Here is a 21590-nt window from a genome sequence, read left to right on the forward strand (position 1 = left end):
CAAGGCCAACTGCCAGTTGTACTCTATCCCAATTCACATCATTGTAGGGCAGCTTATCAAAAGGTCTGACTTGAATTATCATCATCATCCTCATTTTACAGACGATGAAACTAAGGTATAGAGTGGTGACTTCAAATGTCAAGGGCTGAGCAAGGATTCAAACCCAGGCAGGCTGGCAAAAGAGCCTGTATTCTCAAGCACTCTGTTGCAGGGCCTCTTCTCTGCTCTGAAGCATCAAGTTCAAGCTCTTTCAATAAATGATTTCAATGACAGTCAGTAGTGGAAATATTGAATACATAAAAATGTCAGGCAGTATTATGAGAGATAGAAAAATTTACTATAATTGCTGTTAGTTTAGCAGAAGCTGGGGGAGAATGAACAATAACACTGAGATGTTAAGAGAAACTCTGCTTATTGAGATTATAAATCACCTAATGACTCTCCATTTAAGAATTGAAGGAGGGAAACACTGGAAGAATTTGATGCAATTACCTATGAGAAATCATGATTGACTCACGGGATTATTTAGTGAGTGACAACCTTAATCAAAAGATTAAACCAGCAATTTCCACAAATCAACAATTATTCAGAAACTATGAGACTGACGATGAATCATTTGTGAGGTGACATATATTGTTTGGTAAACAGATTTATAATACCATGTAGTTTAGTTTAGTTAGGGAATAAAACAGAACATTTTTAAATTGCTTATTTAAATACTTATGACTCTGCAAGTTGTTGAATATTTTTAATATCACCCTTCCTAGGAAACAGGTAGGCAATTGAGGCACAGACAAAATAACTCATACAAATCACCACTGTAGAAACTGAGTAATTGTCTCTGTGACTCTGATTTGAGATGTCAAGTATCCATCTATTTAGAGGTCTTCTTAGATCTGATATAAATTTTTTTCTATTGCTGCTTAAACATAGCTTGAACAAAGTGAAAGCCAATAAATATGTGTTAAATTGAATGAAATTCTCAACCTAATTTCCTTGACAAATCACATAGCTACCATTTTGGAGGATCATCTATTGTTTTTTATCAGTTAGGGGAAAAAGAACACTTCTAGAGAATCACTGCTGTTTTATCATCCATCTTTCCCAAGCACTTAAATTTTTCATACTATTTCCTTTTGACTATTATTCATTTCTCCTAAATTATTGAACTGAAATTAGACTCAGAAGCCTCACACTGCAAATGTGAGTGTTGATACATGCTGTTAAGATAGCAGAGCAAGGCTTCTAAGACTATAACATCTTTTTATTGTTCATCAATAATCTGAATTATTCATATACCACCGTCAAATACTGGGTAAGAATAGGGTTATTACTTATGGGTGTTAAAATCTTGGCGATCCATTATTTCAGGGATTATTTTCAGTATGGTTAGCAAAAATGTATAACACAATTGCTCAATTATTGTCCAAAGCAGCCAGTTCAATTCATAATATTCAGTTCAGTTCAATCGCTCAGTTGTGTCCAACTCTTTGCAACCCCATAGATTGCAGCATGCCAGGCCTCCCTGTCCATAGCCAACTCCCGGAGTTTACTCAAACTCATGTCCAATGAGTTGGTGATGCCATCCAGCCATCTCATCCTCTGTCATCCCCTTCTCCTCCTGCCTTCAATCTTTCCCAGCATCAGGGTCTTTTCCAATGAGTCAGTCCCTTCGCATCAGGTGGCCAAAGGATTGGAGTTTCAGCTTCAGCATCAGTCCTTCCAATGGACATTTAGGATGGACTGGTTGGGTCCCCTTGCAGTCCAAGGGACTCTCAAGAGTCTTCTCCAACACCACAGTTCAAAAGCATCAATTCCTCAGCACTCAGCTTTCTTTATAATCCAACTCTCACATCCATGCATGACTACGGGAAAAACCATAGCTTTGAGTAGACAGACCTTGGTTGGCAAAGCATTACTCATAGAGTTTTTTAAAGTATCTTAGAAATTATAGACCAATCCAAGCAGCTTATGTCTAAGGAAACTGAGTCCATCTGGAATGTTTCAACTTAGAGGAGTCAAACCAACATTCATTAAAAAAAGTCCAGGTATCAAGCACCCCACAAAGCCTAGGAGACAGTGATTAACAACCCCGCTCCAGGTCCCAGCCCTAGAGACACCACTGAGGGAAAAAGAAGCAGAGATGGCCTTGGAACACAAGTCAAACTAATTCTAAAGTGACTGTTTCTTTCATTTACATGAAGTAAACTAAGGTCTCTTAATTAAGAATCCCCATGGGTCATGCATCCCTGGTGGCTCAGTCAGTAAAGAATCTGCCTGCAGTGTGGGAGGCCTGGGTTCAATCCCTGGGTTGAGAAGATGCCTTGGAGGCAGGCATGGCAACCCACTCAAGTATTCTTGCGTGGAGAATCCCATGGACAGAGGAGCCTGGTGGGCCACAGTTCATGGGGTTGAAAAGAGTCGGACATGACTAGGTAACTAAGCACAGCACACAGCATGTGACATAAGAATCATTTCCAAATTGTACTCTTAGAATAAGAGTTCTTAGAGATTTGGGGGAAAATTAACCCCTTCATGGGCTTCCCAGGTGGCTCATTGGTAAAGAATTTTCCTGTGATGCAGGAGACCCAGGTTTGATCCCTAGGTCAGGAAGATCCCCTGAAGAAGAGAATGGCAACCCACTCCAGTGTTCTTTCCTGGAGAATTCCATGGAGAGACCATGGGGTCACAAAGAGTCAGACACAACTAAGCAACTAACACTTTCACTCCTCTATAAACTCATTTGGTCAAAAGATATTCACTGATCACATTTTCTGCATCCTGCTTGGTACAATGAGTTTGGAGCAAACTTCATGAGTGATCTCCCAAAGCTTACACTACAGGAGGATGGTAACAAACAAGCAAATGAGTAATACCTGTAAATAATTATGACTCACAAAGTGCTCTGAAGGCAGAACAAGGTGCTTTGATAAAGAACAATGTGCGACCTATTTAGAGGTGGAAATCAACAAAGACCTCTGAGGGGCTCTAACTGTAAGAAACAGCTGGTCATGAATAGAGATCTCCAGTGCCGTGACAAAACACACAAATATCAGAAGGTGAAGAATATCTTGATGTGTGCCTCAAGAACTGAAATCCATGTGGCAGACGGATGGGTTGCAAGAGGTTGGCTGGCCCAGCCTATGCGGGGCTTTTGACTTTTCATGCCAAGCCAAGGAGTACAGTTTTCCTCTAAATGACATGGAAACCACTGCCAAGTTTTAAGCTGGAAAATGATATAATCCAATGTTCACTTTAAAAGATCACTCTCTTATATCATGGTGGATCGATGGGGGAAATTAAAGAATCCTGGAGAAGTTACCGCAGTGGTCAACAGCAAGGGATCATGGTGTCTCAGTCTAGGGCACTGGCAACAGAAATGGAGATAAATGCACGATTTGAAATATATTTTATAAATAAAATTGATAGGGCTGGCAAATGGATTAAGTGTGGGGAGTACCTGAGAGAAGCATCATTATGACCCCCTGTTTTCTCATTTGGGGAGTTGGACCAATAGTCCTCTCATTTTCTGAGATACAAAACAATTGAAAAATATAGTTTTTACAGTGATGGCAATAGAGTTTGGTCGGTAAAGTATTATATTTGAGATGACTCTGATACATTCAATGGGCATATCAAATGGAACTCCAAGTGTTGTCAACCCAGACACGATACTGAAAACCAAAGGACTGGAGTTCTCCCAACGCCAGTAGGCACAGTGTAGTCCAGTACTAACAAGCCCAACAAATACGTAGAAATCAGGGAGTGAACAATGGAAGGACTATCCAGTGAAATATTTAAGAGAAACATTAAGAAAGCTGTCATGACAGGAGAGCATTTCAAGAAGGAGGAAATACTGAGTAGTTTGAACACATTTGAAAGACTGAATAAGAACAGAAAATAGCTAATGAATCTGGCATCAAGGAGATATTGGCAAGATTTAAAAAAGTAATTTCAGTGAATGGGTAGAGTAAGACCAGATCAGAACAGGTTAAAATGCCCAGGAGGGAAACATGCTAGAAACAGTTTATATGGCTAACACCTTCTGGAACTTTAGCACTGAACACAACACTGAAAATCAGAGCTGCAATTAAGACACAGTTGGTAATTAAGGAATATTCTTGTTTGTTTTTGTTTTTTAAAGATGGGAGGTCTCAGAGCATGTTAATGGTGATAGAAATAATCTACAAGGAAGGTGAGGATTTGAAAATGCAGGCATGGAAGAAATAGCAAGTCCTTGATATGAAGACAAAGGAAGACACTGAAAACACTTATGAAGGGTCTGGCTTCACAGAAGAGAAATAATACAGCTACTGAAAACACATCCTCCCAAATCCTTATATTAGAAATTAGAAACAATCACAATTACCTATCCAAATGGAAAAAGAGAAATCAAAGGACAGGGAGCCAAATATGGATACCCTGGTTAGAAATTTATAAAGTCCATCTTAAAAAACTCAAAACGATTTCTTCTATTGTCCTAAATAAAACGTCTCCTTCATTTGAGCCATCACTGAGTTATCCCTTGGCCAATGCTATAGTGTATTCCAACGACATCAAGGGTAAACACAACCCTATCATTTTTCTTAAGACTTTCTCACCCTACATATGACCCATAACCAACCTCTTGCTGACATAATAGACAAGCACAGTGGGAACGGACAGCTAATGGGGACAGCTATTTTTATCTCTCTCTACAACCTCCACTGCCAGCCTATTCTCACTCCATGTTTTCTCCAAATCTCCTTGTATTAATCAGTAACAATATTATTCTTCTTCACTGCGTCTTCATTCATTAACTGTCATTAACACCAATCTATACTCAGACATCTTCTATTCCTATCTTACCCAGTCATCAAGCTTATAGCTTTAATTGCTACCTCGAAATGCTGACAATTCACCAATGTCTAACCTCTAGCCCAATCTTCCTCATAAGCTCTAAACTTATATAACCACTCAGCTTTCTGTTGGATATCACCAATTGGGAGCCTCAGGACAACTCAAACTTGAGAGTTCTACAACTGAACTCATTACTTCTCTACCATATCCTCAAGGCAATTCATTTGCCAGCATATTTGTCCTTATAGTCAAAGGACAGGGGAGCTTGGCATAAAGCTATGGTTTTTCCAGTAGTCATGCAGAGATGTAAAAGTTGGAACATAAAGAAGGCTGAGTGCTGAAGAACTGATACTTTCAAATTGTGGTGCTGGAGAAAACTCTTCAGAGTCCTCTGGACAGCAAGGAGATCAAACCCGTCCATCCTAATGGAAATCAATCTTGAATATTCACTGGAAGGATTGGTGCTGAAGCTAAAGCTCCAATACTTTGGCCCCCTGATGCAAGCAACTGACTCACTGAAAAGACCCTGATGCTGGGAAAGATTGAGGGCACGAGGAGAAGGGGGCGACAGAGGATGAGATGGTTGGATGGCATCAGGGACTCAATGGATGTGAGTTTGAGCAAACTCAGGGAGTTGATGAAGGATACGGGAGCCTGGTGTGCTGCAGTCCATGGGGATCACAGAGTCAGACACCACTTAGTGACTGAAAACAACAAGCCTTGTCCTTGTGTCCAAAATCCAATCAACTAATATATCCTGACCATCTTATTTCCTTCAAATTCACATTTACCAATTTTCTCCATCTCAGTATTACTGTTAGTTCAGATCACCATTATCACTTCCCTAGACTAAGAGAATAGCCAATTTCCTCCGTGCCTCTAACATTGCTGCTCTTGAAATACATGGCATCCCCTCCACACTGTAGCCAGATTAATATATTCTGCTTAAAATTGTTCAATGCCCCTCTAATTGCTATGATGATGAGACATGCAACTTGCATCCTTGCTTATAAGAGCCTTCGTGGTCTCGCTTCTGCTTATCTCTTGGGTCTCGTGCCTTCCTTGTTTGTCCCTCACTTTTGAGCCTGTGTGGATGTGTTCTGTCTAGAAGGTGCTCACTCACCCCTGAGCTGACGATCCCCCGAAACTTCACTTAGATCAATCCTTTGGTCTCAGTTTAGTTGCCACCTCTTCCAGGTGGAATTAAAATAGACCAAAAGCCAATAAAATACTATTTCTTTCTTACCTTTTCAATTCTACCACCATTCCCTCTCCCTACTTTCTGGCTCATTCAATAGACCTTCGCTCTCCAGGGCATTCTATGAGAAGAAGAAAGGGGAGCAGACACACCCTGAAGAGACTTGGAGGGGGGGTTACTGATTGTATTTGTTGAGATACTGATAAGACACTAATGTGAAATGGAGGGAGACAAGATTTTTTTTAATCCCTGATGACAATGAATCCAGTGAATCAATGGGAAATAAAAGGTGGCATTTGCGCTAGAGCTCTGAAATACTTACTTCTCTTGGTGATCTTGAACCTCCTTCTCGAAATGTTGGTTTACATCTGAAATTAATCTGTCATTTAAAAAGAAAAGTGTATTATATTAGGGAGAGCACCTAACTAGAATTACCCTAAAAATTACCTAGAGTTACCCTAAAAAACCAACAAATCCCATGGGCGAATGACAATACTTGCTGTTATTGTGAAGAAATAGGCCCATACCAGGCTTTTCTCTCTAACCTTTTTATTCCTTTACCCAAGAGTCAACATGAAATGATATCAAATTAAAGCTCAGTAAACAATAGAGTGGATGTAAACTTTAAGCATAGTCCTCCCATTATTAATCTGGTGTTAACGTTGGACTTCTAGGTTTTTAAAAGAGCATAGCTGTCAAGAAGTTGAAAATGAGAACTGACGCTTTGTCTTTGAAGTTCAAACACTTGCAGGGTAGCAGAGATTGCAGCAGGTGGCACTGTCTCACCTTTTCTAGCTGTTCAATGCAGGCGGTATGGACGACAATCTTACAGACCGCACACTTCCTCCTGAGAGCTGATTTCTACAACAGACAATTCAGAAGACAAGGAGAAACGTTAGCAGTCTGCTCTGAAAGGTTCCCTGGTAGTAAAGAGAACATTCAGAAATAAGGCAAACATAAACCAATTTAAAACTTCATCATAGACATTCAATAATACGACAAGCTTCATCAACAGTCCTTTGATCTACTAAGCAGCTACACAGTCACGACTTAGGGTGGCCGAGATGTTCTCTTTACAACATAATTATATACTAGATGTTATATGTTGAGTATATACTATGAGCCACGTTCTTTATTCTGCTGTTTTTTCCTTCTCTAAGTTTCATGACCTAACATGGTAGGCATTATTATCTTCTAATTTTTTTTTTTTTTTCATGTTTACTCTAAGGGGTAGGGCCAACATCCCAGGTTCAAAACAAGCACTCTTTCCCTACAGTCAAAGAGTCTACATTTCAAGGGGCCTTCACCTCGGGGTTTTATTTCCAGCACAAACCTAAACAAACTTACTTGGGTTTCTGCCCAGATAGTCTGGAAAGTAAAAAGACAAGTCTAACTTTTACTAATCATTATCATCATCATAGCAGCAGCAACAGTAACATAACAGCAACTCACATGAATGTACTACCTGCCATGTGCTAGGTATTCTAGTAAGCACTTCACAAACAGTAACATTTAATCCTCACCACCCTGAGAAATAAGACACTATTCTTACTTCCATTATACAGATAAGAAAGCTGAGGCACAGGAAGTTATACACTTAGAGCACAGCAGGGCCAGGTGGTCTGAAACCAGACTCCTGCTTAAAAGCATTACATAGTTTGGCCTCACTGACACTCAGTGCGAGTTAAAAATTCACAATAAAAATACTCCCTGAGGCTGATCTTTTCTCTAACTAAAAAACAAGCAGTAGAGAGAGGGAGAGGAAGGTGTGGAAATCTTGATTCATTGCTCCTTGTGCCATGGAAAGTGTAAGCTACCAACGCTCAGGTCTCTCTGTGAAGGACAAGCTAAAAGGCAGAATTGCATGAATAATTTGGGGGTTTGAGCACTGAAAGAAACTTACTATAACAAAGCCAATCTGTGAAATAGCCCATCAAAGCATTGATGTGTGAAAGGCCCCGAGTCCCTGTCCTCAAGAAAGGCACTGCCACAGGGTACATTCTGAGGACTGGCTTCTCCTCCTGGGATTTGATTTTTGAGCTAAAAATTGAGGTGATACTGCTACAAAAGGAGCCTGGAAGAAATGCAAACCAGCACCTTGGGAGGGACAGAATCGGCAAAGAAACTGCAGCCTCCTGCCTCCTAGACGGCTCTACCCATTCACACACGGGGTCTCCACAGTGTCATCAGACACCAGTCAAGCACCAAGAACACTGCAGTCAGTACTGCGGCAATGACGTGTGTCACCCTAATACCCACTGACTAAGGTTTAGGTACTGTGCTTGCAAATGCTTTCATCATTCTTGGTTTTCCTCTGCCTGAGGAAAGGACACGGTCTGGAACTTTAAGCAAGGTTGGCAATCAATTGATTTTGCAACAAGACAGGATAAAGGGAAACCCAAGCATCTAGCTACACTACTGAAAAGTGTCTTGGCTTCACTACTAAAAAGAAAGAGGGGATGATGGGTAGGAAGACAAAGGAAGGGTGGGAGAAGGGGAGAGAGAACAAGAATGACAAGTAGAAGCGGCAGCACCAGCAGCGGCAACATCACTCAAGGCAACAGTAATAACATTCTAGGTTTGTAGTTTTTCATGGGCTGAGTGCCCATTAGCAAACTCTTGATGCGCTCCTGTTAGCTGGAACTCCTGGTGGGGACCACCGCTTTAGTGTAACCTGCAGCAAATGCATGGGGCTCTAGAGTCCTGTTGCTCAAGAGTTACAGTGATGCTTGAGAGTCGATCTCATTCTACTCGTTATCCACCAACCCCTAGGAGATTTCACAGCAAGCAAGCAAAGTGACACTCTCATGGTAGCAACCACTTACAGGGTTATTCAAGGCCACCTGAAAAGCCTCCCTCCAGTTAAGTCCTGCCCTGGTCGAGCTTTGCGTCTGACCGTGTGCTCTGCGCTGGGGTCTGCACAAGATTGCATAAGGGCTCCATGAGGCTCCTAAGAAGCCACTGGGGATGGTGGGAAGGGACAAACATGCACTCATTGAAGCCAGAATACCTCTTCCTTGCATTGCTTTCTGTCTGGATTTCAAGTCAGAATCTTTTTTGAATACAGGATCTTGCCTGGAAAAGTTTGAGAGCCAGTAGGTTAAGACCGTTCGCTCTCAGTTTCCTAGGATAATGTGCAGTTACACTGATACATCAGGTTCAGTCCCTGGGTCAGGAAGATCCCCTGGAGGAGGGCATGGCAACCCACTCCAGTATTTCTGCCTGGAGAACCCCATGGACACAGGAGCCTGGTGGGCTACAGTTCATAGGGTTGCAAAGAGTTGAACATGACTGAAGCGACTTTAGCACACATCCACTCACACGGATAATATTCATGTGTAATAATTCAAGAGCAATGTACTACAAATGATAATATATGAAGAAAAGTGCCTTACACTATAAAACTGATTTTATTTAGACAATATTGAATTTTAAAGGCCCTCATAAAATATAATATGTGTTTCTATGCCTTCTGAGGCAGAATATATAAACCATAATCTGAATTTGTCTTTATAATCACAACATGATGCATTTTACTATAGAGAACAGTCATTTTTCTGCTTCCTGTCTTCTTATCAGGCTAGAAGTTGTTGTGTCTGACTTTAGTTGCCCTCAATTTCCTAAATGATGGTTTCTAAACAGCTTATAATCTGATAAATTAGATAATTAAGGTCTATATATAATCATATGCAAAATTAAGTGAATAAATTTTGATTGAAGGCCCCAGGTCTTTTTCCATAGTAGAAAAATATATCGATTTTTGCTTCTCAACTGATGAAAACTGTTTCAGTGAATCAGAAGTCCGAACTGCTGACTTCTTGGTTTATCACTGTGCTTCAATTGGTTCAAGTTCTTTGAAGCAGCTGGATAATAAGCTCCTGGGAAAAAATGCTCAATTCATGCTTGGTTATGTTCCAATTTTTATTTGCAAGATTCAAACTAAATATAAAGATAAAATGCAGGAATCTAGATATTCTAAATACTGTAAGTATTCACCTTTTCTTTAAAAGCTCTTAATTTAAGTCAATACTTTCTTCACTATAAAAAATGATAAAGCAAGAAAAGTCATTCAAATTAAGTTGGCAGATTAGCTGTCATTCTTCTTAGTGGGACAGTTGTGATAGAACCTAGCACCAAAATGCAAATTCAAAAATAAATATGACCTGGGAAGTAAACATGCTTAACAATTATAAAAGTTTAATAATTCGCTCTCTTGATTTAAAGGCCAATTAGGCTTATTGCTTCAAATATCAAGTGACCTCAGTACCTTACCAAGGGTTTCCTCATTTTGTAAAAGGAGGTTCATGAATTTGTAATTGTGTGTGTGTCCATGTGTGCAACATCTATAAAAACTAGTGGGCAGGCACATCTGGGAAAACTAAAACAATATAGGCTATACTATAAATTACATATGGCACCCCACTCCAGTACTCTTGCCTGGAAAATTCCATGGACAGAGGAGCCTGGTAGGCTGCAGTCCATGGGGTTGCCAAGAGTCAGACACGACTGAGCGACTTCACTTTGACTTTTCACTTTCATGCATTGGAGAAGGAAATGGCAACCCACTCCAGTGTTCTTGCCTGGAGAATCCCAGGGACAGGGGAGCCTGGTGGGCTGCTGTCTATGGGGTCGCACAGAGTCAGACACGACTGAAGTGACTTAGCATAAATTATATCCCATTATACAATGCTTCCCAGGTGGCGTTAGTGGTAAAGAATTGGCTTGCCAATGCAGCAGACACAAGAGATGTGGGTTGGATCCTTGGGTCAGGAAGATCCCCTGGAGAAGGAAATGGCAACCCACTCCAGTATTCTTGCCTGGAAAATCCCATGGACAGAGGAGCCTGGCAGGCTATAGCCCATGGGGTCACGAGTCGGACACGACTAAGGGACTGAGCACACATACAGTGACCATAATTTACTCATATAACCGTGACACCATGAATGATACGCTGTGCTTTAGGATGGTGGGCACAACCTGACCAGCAGACCTACCAGTGACGTAAGAGAACACCTTCCAAGTTCTGGCTGGGCCTGCACGTCTCCCATGCTGCAGGCACTGCTGGCACTCTAAGCAGCAACAATTCTTTCCAAACTTCAGCTCATCTCAGGCACAGAAGTAAACCAGCCTTAGACCATTGGCACTGGGGATGGAAGCCTGAGAGGGGCTGAAAGGACCAGACGCAATAGTGGTAGAAAGCATGTAACTGTCCCCGAGAAAGAGTTAGTATCTCATCCTATCCCACCTGCCCACTCCCTTTGGTCACAAGTCCCTGATTCATCTGTATCACCAAGCAAGCTATGTTTGCTTCCTTTGAATAAGAGATGTGATTTCTACAAATAATAAAGATCTGGTGGTAGGCAACAGCATTTGATAGAAAGAGAGAGAAGCAAGGGAGGAAAGGAAAGAAGAGGAGAAAGAAAAGGAACCTAGCTTCACAGGTTTATGATTTGTGACAGGTCAAGGCCACCACGCTACAAGGTAACTTAATTCAAATGTCACCCCTAATAATGTGAAATCTGACCCAAGAAGCGTGTATGACAAGGTTGACTGAGCCTCTCCCCAATAAACATCCAGCAAATCTCATGTTTCCCTGAAGATGAGCGAGTCATCGTGCCTCTGACCACATCTCTCCTGCTGTATTTTTAAAGATACCCTCCCCCAACAGACACATACACACACACACACAGAGGTTTAATCACAGAGATCAGAAGCAGAGAAGCAGGAGGAAAAATTTAGTCTCCAGAGCCCATGTGGCCACTCTTTCTCAGCCTCCTGTCTCAAGAGACCTCAGGGGCCAGAGCCTACTGCTGGCCAAACAGTAGTATGGGCCTGGCAGCATCTCATTACAGACAGAGTCCCCAGAACACAGGCTCTCAGATAAAATGCAAGAAACCAATGTTTCCATCAGCCCCACCCCTGTCACAAGGCCACAGGGACAAAAGGATGAATGGCCAGGAAAGTGGCTCTGGGCAGGGATGCAACCACACTAGGAGAGGGGAAGGAAGCAGACAAAGTCCTGGGGGGAGGACGAGATGAGGCGCTGAGTGGTGAAAAGCTGAGAGAAGGCTGGATGACTGTGAAGTAATTAGCCTCCAATTAAAATAAATAAATAAAAAACCAAAAAAACAGAAGGCTGGATGAGGTGGTGGGCTGAGCTTCCAAACTCAGGCTCCCCCAGCTGTCTTCTCCCCAGTAATTCTAAACCTCCTTACCCTTCCCACCTCACAAGAATCATGGTGAAAAAGAGAAGCTGAGTGCTGGGAGTCAGGTAAAGGAGAAACAGCAAGTAGGGCGAGAAGAATTTTATCCTCACTTCTGGACCCGAAGCTCTGTTTACAGGGAGGCACTCTGATGGAAAAGGGAGACGGGGCGATTGGGCCCAGGCAAGGCCATCCCTTCTTCGTCTCCAAGGGTGGAGGTAAAGGAAACCTCCTAAGCCTTCTGAGGGTCAGGAATCCGGCAAATATTTAGTGGGGACTGCCTCTATGGGCAAGGCAAACAAGAACGCTGCTGCTGTCTAATCCTAGGTAAATGGAAAACAAGAGTTCTTTGATTTATTTAAAAACCTAATTAGAAGAAATGACAAGCTTCCTTGGCAAGTGCTACTCCTCTGGGGCGTCTAGGATGCAATCTGCAAATTGGTATTAGGGAAAAAAGAAGACTGACATTATCTGGAGGCTCCATTACTGTGGCTTCAGGGCCAAAGCAAAGGCTTCATGGCCACTTGTGAGGGCGCCTGTCTTTCTCAGATAGAAAGACAGGACATTTTGGACAAATCAAGAGGGTGGGTAGCTGAAGTGCCAGCACACCCCTATTGTGGCCTCTCTTACTTGGCAGGATTGCTACTCTGATGGCAGGATTTCACGCGCCTGGACCTGGGCGCAGAGAGGCCACATGTCAGGACAAGTCTGTGCCCAGGGAGAGTCTCCGAGCCCTCTCTCTCTCTCAAGAGTCTCCTGGAGGGAGACCTCGCTCGGTGTGACAGGGTGCCAGCCCTCGCCCTGGGCACCACTGCGCATGTTGGAGAGTCCTTCATGTGTCAGGGCGCCACCTGTTTGCACCACGTGTCCTCTGGAGAGGGCTCAGTGGGGGGGCTGGAGCCCTCTGAGACACACCCCATCACCACCATCTGAGATACTAAAGATGCCAGAAGCGCCTCAGAATATATGAAAGAAAAAGGAGCAAGACCAACAGGAGGCTGGGTCAGGGATCAGATAAACTGCAACAGAAGTACTCAGGCAACGCTCACACACACACCAGTACACCTAAATCTGCGGTTCACTGGAATCAGGGCCGTCTGAGGTGTCTGATGTAGTGAACTCTGCATGTTGCTGGAACACGGAGTGCTGAGCAGGAAGTGAAGCGAAGGAAGCTTCTGTCCTTCCTGGGAGAAGCCGCCGAGCCACTTGAGACAAGGAGGACTCGAGACGAAGGTCGTTAACAGGAGAAGGCCCTGCATGGCTAAATGCTAAATGAACAGCTCGGACAATAAAAGCTGTCATTTAGAGCAGAGGCTGAATCAGTAAAAAGCACCTAACAGGGAAAAAAACACACACACACACACACACAATTCTTTAACTGGGCCTTAAAAGATATATAAATATTTGAAAAATTGAAGACACTGTCGCAGGAAAAAGATCCAGAGTCTCTTTACACAGTAGGCACTGATGCCTCCTAAGAGGAACTGATCCGGCTTCTCGTGTCCAGTGGGGCCCCTAGCCAGGGGCTCACAGGTGTCCATTTGCATGAGTCACTGGGCATTGCATTTCATGGTGGAGTGTGGAGGCTTCTCTGTGTGTTGGGGCAGGCGATCAGGTGGAGGTCCACAAAGGCAAAGAGTAGGAATGCTGGCTGTGGGTCACGAGGAACTCAAAGAGAAATAGCAGAGCAAAACCATTCCCGAGAGGCCCAGGGTTAAAAGGATAAGGTTACAAGGAGATGGGGAGAGTCCCCTGGGTTTCCATACTGCTCTAATCCAACACCAGGAAACACTGCCTGATCCATAATAGGAGCTCAAGAGATGTTCTGGAAGGGAGGGAGAGAGGAATGGAGGGGAGAAGAATGGGTTTGCAGAACAGGCCTTTCTCCTAACATAAGCCCCCAGACTAACCTCAGGCTGGAGAACCGGTGGCTTTGGAATGATGAGAGAAACCTCTTCCCCCTCCAAGGCACAGGCATTCTCAGGGTAGGCAACCCCGAAAGGAGAGAGAAAGTGGGGCCTAGAGGTGTTTGAGGGACAGAAGACCTTTATAAATCTTAGAGGGAAAATGGGGTGTAGAGGCTTCATGGGGAGGACAGCTGAACAAATTTTGTGACAACAAATGGTGTCTTTGGGGAGTTTCAGAGACATCAGACAAGAAGTGTATCTTGCCAAAGGCTGAAAGTGAAAGTATTAGTCGCTTAGTCATGTCCAACTCTTTGCAACCCCACAGACTGAAGCTCATGATGGTAGCCTGCCAGGATCCTCTGTCCTTGGAGTTCTCCAGGCAAGAGTACCTGAGTGGGTAGCCTTCTCCAGGGGATTCCCTTCTCCAGGGGATCTGCCAGACCCAGGGATCAAACTCAGGCCTCCATTGCAGGCAAAGCAACCATACTCTAATTTTAAATGGTGGTTTTTAAGTAATGAGAGTTCATAGTGAAAATCCACATATTAGGCAATGAGGGCCTGAATTGGAATGATAAAGAATGGAGCAGAAGTAAAAGCAGAAAAGCCAGAGTGATGAATCACTGAGAGAGTGGGGCCCTCTTTCCATCTCACGCAGGTCTCCCGAAAGGAGGCCTCAGCCTGGGCTTTATGTCTTTCAGGAATAGACCAGCCCCGGATGGCTGCACTCCAAGTCCACAGTCAGCTTGCTGCCGTGTGTGCAGCAGCTGACTACATGCCCTTGTCTCTCGTACCCTGTTATGGTAGGGACTGCCTCTGAAGTACTGCAATAGAACTCACTGAATGCGCTCTTCAAACAGTAGAGTTTGTTCTGTACTAAGGCACACATTATCTGAAGCACTTTGCATATGAAAGTGTTTATGTTTCCAGAGACACCTCCCCTGAGGAACCGCAGATAAGCCTGTAAATCTCGGGTAGGCAGGACCCATCGGAGCTAAGACACAGAAGGGCCTGCTCCACAGCGCCCCTAGAGACACAGAGAGTAGGAGAAAAGTGCCGTTGTTTGGACATGCATACATTTTTCTATTTCCCCAACAGCCAGTGCATTTTATATTTTTCATGTGAAGAGAAAGAAAACCAAGCTCTTAGAGCAGGAAGCCAAAGGGAAGGGAGCTGAGTATGAAGAATCACATGGAAAAATGAGACTACCACCGGGAAACCTTACCTCTTCTAGAAAAGCAGCCAATCAGGGCTCATGGGAGGAACAATTTGGGAAGAACCAAATTACTAGCTAGCGAGTTAATTCAAAGCTAAAGTTGATGGCTGGTTATCAACTGAAACCTCACTGTGTTTTGACCACTGGATTAGGATTGGAACAAGTCGTGGTCAGAACAGCACAGGTGCATTTTGGTTTTGTTTCTTTAAATAGTTATTTGGCTGTGCCAGGTCTTAGCTGCAGCAAGTGGGATCTCCGATCTTAGTTGTGGCAGGCAGGATCTTTAGTTGCGGCATGTGGGATCTAGTTCCCTGACCAGGGAGCGAACCTGGGTCCCACTCCCTGCAGTGGGAGTGTGGAATCTTAGTCACTGGACCACCAAGGAAGTCGCTAGGTTCATTTTAAGAGGGGAAAAAGGTACATGTCCCTATCTCAATAGTTCACCCTTACAGTGAAACTCCTGGTGGCTCAGGCAGTAAAGAATCTGCCTGCAATGCAGGAGACACAGGGTGGAACCTTGGTCCCACTAGATCCCCTAGAGAAGGAAATGGCAACCCACTCTAGTATTCTTACCTGGGTAATTTCATGGACAGAGGAGCCTGGTCGCCCAGTCCATGGGGTTGCAAAAGAGCTGGACATGACTTAGGGACTCAACTCAACAGTGAAATTTCTACCAAATCAGTCTCTTTAAGAGTGATTTAAAAGTGGCTTATGCTAGAGAATTTAGTTTGTTTTTTGTTTGCTTGTTTGTTTTTAAATGAGAAGAAAGTGATAGGTACAGGCTTCTCTAATGGCCTTTATAAAAAACTGCCACATGACTCTTAGGAGAAGTCTACGTCCTGGAATTTGATTGGGTAACTGGTATACACATCTACTACCTTTTGTACAACTACATAAAATTCAGGTCCAGTTATTGAGACATAAACCAAACATAGATTGCAGCTGTTACTTATGAAATGGATGATGAATGGCCTGCTAAGTTTGTATTGGCTGGTGCAAGTTTAATGGAAACATACCAACACATGGTTGCCCCCAGAACCAGGCTGATGATGCTCTGGGTGCCCCTCATTGACTGGTCCAAGACTGGTGTTCCTTCTACCAGTTTTGCATGGCCATCATGCATGAAAAAGGGACTTCTGAATAATGAACCCCAAGAAATCAAAAATCCATAATTCTATTTCCTATTCCTGATTCTCATTTTACCCAAGGAGATACCATATTTCCATGACTACTATTATTGACTGTCTATGCACTCTGTTACTCTCATCTCTTGTTTTGCTGTGTATTTTCTTCTGCCTGCTTGTCTTTGCCTCATTTCTTTTTTACCATTTGTTTCCTCTGTGCCTCTCAGCTTTGATGTTAGCAGGTTCTAACAGTGGCTGGTCAATAGCTTTAAGTTTATCACGTGTTATCTTTCTGCTTTGTTTCTTCTCAGCTGCTTTTATGGCTGTTCCCTGCTCAGTATTTGTACTCTCTTCAAAGTTATCTCAGATCAAAGCTGCCATGTATCTTTCTGTAGATTGAAGTGCTTCTGTATGTACACAAAAATGTATATAAATACGATTACAAGTATACAGGCACTAATAAGTAGATACTCACGCAACTAGAAAACACAAACACATGTGTACTCACAATTTTCCATCAGTTAGGTGTGAGTTGGACATGTTACAGAAGTCATAGTAGAGACAATGGTGTTTCAATGTTCTCTTAATTGTCTTGTTCTAAGGTAGTGTATCGGGCTTCCCTGGTAGCTCAGAGGTTAAAGCGTCTGCCTGCAATGCGGGAGACCTGGGTTCAATCCCTGGGTTGGGAAGATTCCCCTGGAGAAGGAAATGGCAACCCACTCCAGTATTCTTGCCTGGAGAATCCCATGGATGGAGGAACCTGGTGGGCTACAGTCCACGGGGTCGCAGAGAGTCGGATACGACTGAGTGACTTCACTTTCACTTTCAAGGTAGTGTATCAAGGGCAAAGCAGAGATCTGAAGCTTGACATAAACTAGGAAACAGAAACCACAGTTTGCCTTTTAATATTTGCCAGCCTGATAGCACCATATATGCCATCTTACTTGCAGCATGATTCCTAATACATTCGCATTATCAGTTTACTCCGTGGAAATACACGGAATTTTTTTTTTCTTCTAAAGTTCACAGCACAAGATCTCTAAACAATAATCTAGAGACATTTACTTTAATCCAGAAGATTGCATCTACTTAGAAAGCCATATCAAACTGTGGTAAATTACCTATCCCTTCACTGTCATTTCCAACATCCCAAACTGCTGAGGACATAATGAAGACAAAGTCTTTCAGTCAGTCTGGCCCAGAAGACCACCATTTCAATTTCCATTCACCCAAAACTGTATCTCCAATTGGCCATGTGGTTTTCCTTCACATACATACAACTACCGATACCATTTTTCAATAAGGATACCATTATCACAAGAGTATTTACCAGAAGGCTGGCAGTGTGATATACACACCATGTGTCTAAGAGATACAGCTCAGCTCAGCTGCACCATGTGGGTACCATTCACCTGCCTTACAGATAAGCAGCTGAGACCCAATGAGACTGAGCAACTTGCCCAAGAGACACTGGCCAGGAGTGGAACTTAGGTCTTTCTGACTCAAAAACATATCCTTCTATTACATCTTACTACTTACCTTTCATTTTACTAGTGATGGATTAGGGGAACAAGACTAATGAAGCTAGGAATCCATTATATTTGACATGATTGCCTTAGATGATCTGTTCTCATGAGAATCCCAAGGAGATGATTAATGACAATCTACCATGACTCCCTGTGCCAAGAATGGTCAATAGCAGTCTCTATCTTCCAGGAGAATCAAATAAGAAGGGCACAACACAGGCAAAACTGGACTTAAAACCCTGCAATACTTGTAGTAGCGAGTGTGGCATCTCCCCGTGAAGAGCCTTAAAAATAAGGCAGAAATTCAAATATCTTGGATTCTAAGTATAATGCTACTTAAATGACAGGGCTTATCTGGGGATTGATGTCTGTATGTGTCTTCCAATAATCTCATCATTGAACTCATTCATTCATTCTGTGAAAAAGGGTAGGGTAATCACCCAGTGCTATACTGTTCTCAGTGCTGAGGATCCAGGCAGAGTCCCGTGCTAAATGAAGCTTATGCTTTAATGGAGGACACAGACATGAGCAAGACGTGATGCTGTTACAAAGACTAGAAAGTGATGAGTGCTGTGAGAGATCTAAAGACTGGAGAAAGGGCTCAGCTGGGCTGGTTGTTTCACCTTCTTTTATTCAGTGCAAGAGAGGAGATGATGACGCGGCTCTGAAGTTAATACCTGGACACCCAGGGTACCCAATACCCTGGCACTGCCTGCTGGGTTTCAGTTTCTGACAACCCCCTGAAACCTCTTTTACTTGAGGAATAACCATCAAAATAACCAATTTTTATTGAGTACTTGTAACTGGCTACATCATGCATTGCTGCATCCACTTTATCTCACTGACAGTTCATGGCAACCATAAGTGGTAGGTATTATCACACTTTAATGTGGCTTATCTAGGCCTCAGATATGAAACTGAGGCCTAAAGAGGTTAAAACAATGAAGGACATCACACAACTAGAAAATCCCAAAGACTAGATTTGAAGCTGGGTCACTTGATTCCAAAGCCTGCATATCTTCTCAAACAAACACCACAGAGCAGACTTTGCCAGTTCCTTGCATCTTTAAAACATCACCTTCTGCAATCTGTATCTGTCTGGCATATGAGGTAGGAAAAACAAAACCAAAAAAATCTCCTAAAATACAGTCAATGTCACCTTGGGGCCAGTAGTAGTTCTGGGTAACTGCTAATGTGAATAATGCTTCAGCCAAGCCTGGGGTCTCTCAGAAACAAGAGGGCTGGTTAGAGCCCTGAGGGACGCTGAAGGAAGAAAAAGATTTTCTGTACACCTGGGCATTGCCTGGGTGACATGTAAATCCTATGCCAAATCACATGTAAATTATTTCTATTAAGTAACAGAACCATACCAATGTCAAGTAAGAACTGAACTGTGCCACACAGGCTCATAAACCACCCTCCACCACACACACACAAATGCAGCTTCAATCTAAAAGTATCATTGAAAAAAAAAAAGAAAAGGATCCAGGTAAGACTCTGTGCTTCCATTGCAGGCAGCATGGGTTTGATCCCTGGTCAGGGAACTAAAATACCACATGATGCACAGTCAGTTCAGTTGCTCAGTCGTGTCTGACTCTTTGCGATGCCATGGACTGCAGCACGCCAGGCCTCCCTGTCCATCGCCAACTCCCAGATCTTACTCAAACTCAGGTCCATTGACTCGGTGATGCCATCCAACCATCTCATCCTCTGTCATTCCCTTCTCCTTCCGCCTTTAATCTTTCCCAGCATCAAGGGCTTTTCCAGTGAGTCAGTTCTTCACATCAGGTGGCCAAAGTATTAGAGCTTCAGCTTCAGTATCAGTCCTTCCAAAGAATATTCAGGACTGATTTCCTTTATGATGGACTGGTTGTATCTCTTTGCAGTCCAAGGGACTCCCAAGAGTCTTCTCCAACACCACAGTTCAAAAGCATCAATTCTTCGGTGCTCAGCTTTCTTTACAGTCCAACTCTCACATCCATACATGACTACTGGAAAAACCATTGCTTTGACTAGATGGACCTTTGTTGGCAAAGTAATGTCTCTGCTTTTTAATATGCTGTCTAGGTTGGTCATAGCTTTTCTTCCAAGGAGTAAGCGTCTTTTAATTTCATGGCTGCAGTCACCATCTGCAGTGATTTTGTGTGTGGCCAAAAAACAAAAATAAAGTATTATTGCAGAACAGATGACTACTATTCTCAGAGGCTCAAACTCTAAAAATAAGACAGACACACACACAGGCTTAATGGAAGTTTAGAACAAACACAAAAGAATTACATAAAGATACATAAAAGTTATGAATGAAGCCCCAGGGTAGTGATTAAGTATCTCTGAGTTTTCTTGCCTTTACATGGGAGTAAACTGCCCCAATGACCACCCCAAAGGGTTGCTATTACTGACCAATATTGACAAGAGGAAAACTGCACTGCATGGGTATTTCTCAAATAGTTTTCTACTGAATACTGAGATCCTACAAGATGATGACAGGTGTTCTGTGGGGAAAATAATGAGTTTTCAACAATCATCCCATCCCCCGAGCAAACATATAGGAAATCCTCCACACCACTGCCCTTCTTTGGAGAAGGAAATGGCAACCCCCTCCAGTATTCTTGCCTAGAAAATCCTATGGACAGAGGAGCATGGCGAGCTACAGTCCATGGGGTCACAAAAGAGTTGGACATGACTTAGCGACTAAACAAGTGCCCTTTTTAGAGTTTCAGAGTAAATATTTGATTGTTAAGGGTGTTTAAGCTTATTGGATTACAAGGTTCTTTTTTTTTTTTAATCACAAGGCTCTTTTAAGGAATGATATCCCATATTGCTTTTACAGGAGTTCAGTGCTCTCCAGAACATTTTAATTTTTTTTTAAGCACACTGTACAAATAGACAATGGTGCTGCTGATGCCAGGTCACCTAGGAGAGTGACCGAACCCTGTAGCTTCCTGGGCTCCATATCTTATCATTCTCTCTAGTGCATAAAGTCGGCAGGGTCTGTATTATATGCTCCTCAGGTATACAGATAACACTCTATGCGAAATAATTACAGTGATAACGATAGTTGGAATAACAACAATGACTAACTTTTACTAAGGACCTGCCACACGCTGGTCTCAGTTCTGTGTGTGTACCTGGCTGACCTCATGGAAATTCCCGACCATCTGGCCAGACACATATGGGCAACACCCCTTGTACCCACGGGAACACCCTGCCCTCTTCCTCCACTCACATCCCCTGACTCAGGGGTCAAAACCAGAGAGTCTATCTGAGCAAATGCTTTTTCAGAATTATTCTGGTTGATGGCTCTGTTCTCTCTGAGTCATCTGCATTCATGAGCTCCCCAGCATCCTCGTGGTGGGAGGCGTCTCTGGCAGAGAGCAGCGGCCTCAGAGGCTCCACAGAGATGGCATCTTCGCGCCAGCACCCAAACAGCTTGCAAGGCTGGCTTGGGCTCCTGAGCCTCGCTGCCACACTCCCAGCTCTCTCTTTCTGTGAGCCCGCACCCGCCCAGCCAGGCCACCATCTGGAGGTACAGAGCATCAGTCTGCTGTGTTGGATAACCAGAGGCGGCAAGCAGGCGGTC

The 21590-nt window shown here is 43.2% G+C and overlaps 1 protein-coding gene across 10 annotated transcripts in view; it reads right to left on the bottom strand.

Annotated features, from left to right (window-relative positions):
- Nucleotides 1-21590, bottom strand: part of DGKI (diacylglycerol kinase iota) — a 430242-nt gene that overhangs the window by 282903 nt on the left and 125749 nt on the right. For all 10 annotated transcript variants that reach the window (XM_055591024.1, XM_055591028.1, XM_055591025.1 and 7 more), the window contains 2 exons: nucleotides 6824-6898; nucleotides 6360-6416 (listed from right to left, as the gene is read on the bottom strand). In XM_055591024.1, the coding sequence (XP_055446999.1) occupies nucleotides 6360-6416; nucleotides 6824-6898 (132 nt within the window). The remainder of the gene's footprint in view (nucleotides 1-6359; nucleotides 6417-6823; nucleotides 6899-21590) is intronic.

This window comes from Bubalus kerabau, chromosome 8 (assembly GCF_029407905.1).
Source record: "Bubalus kerabau isolate K-KA32 ecotype Philippines breed swamp buffalo chromosome 8, PCC_UOA_SB_1v2, whole genome shotgun sequence".
Lineage (NCBI taxonomy): Eukaryota > Metazoa > Chordata > Mammalia > Artiodactyla > Bovidae > Bubalus > Bubalus kerabau.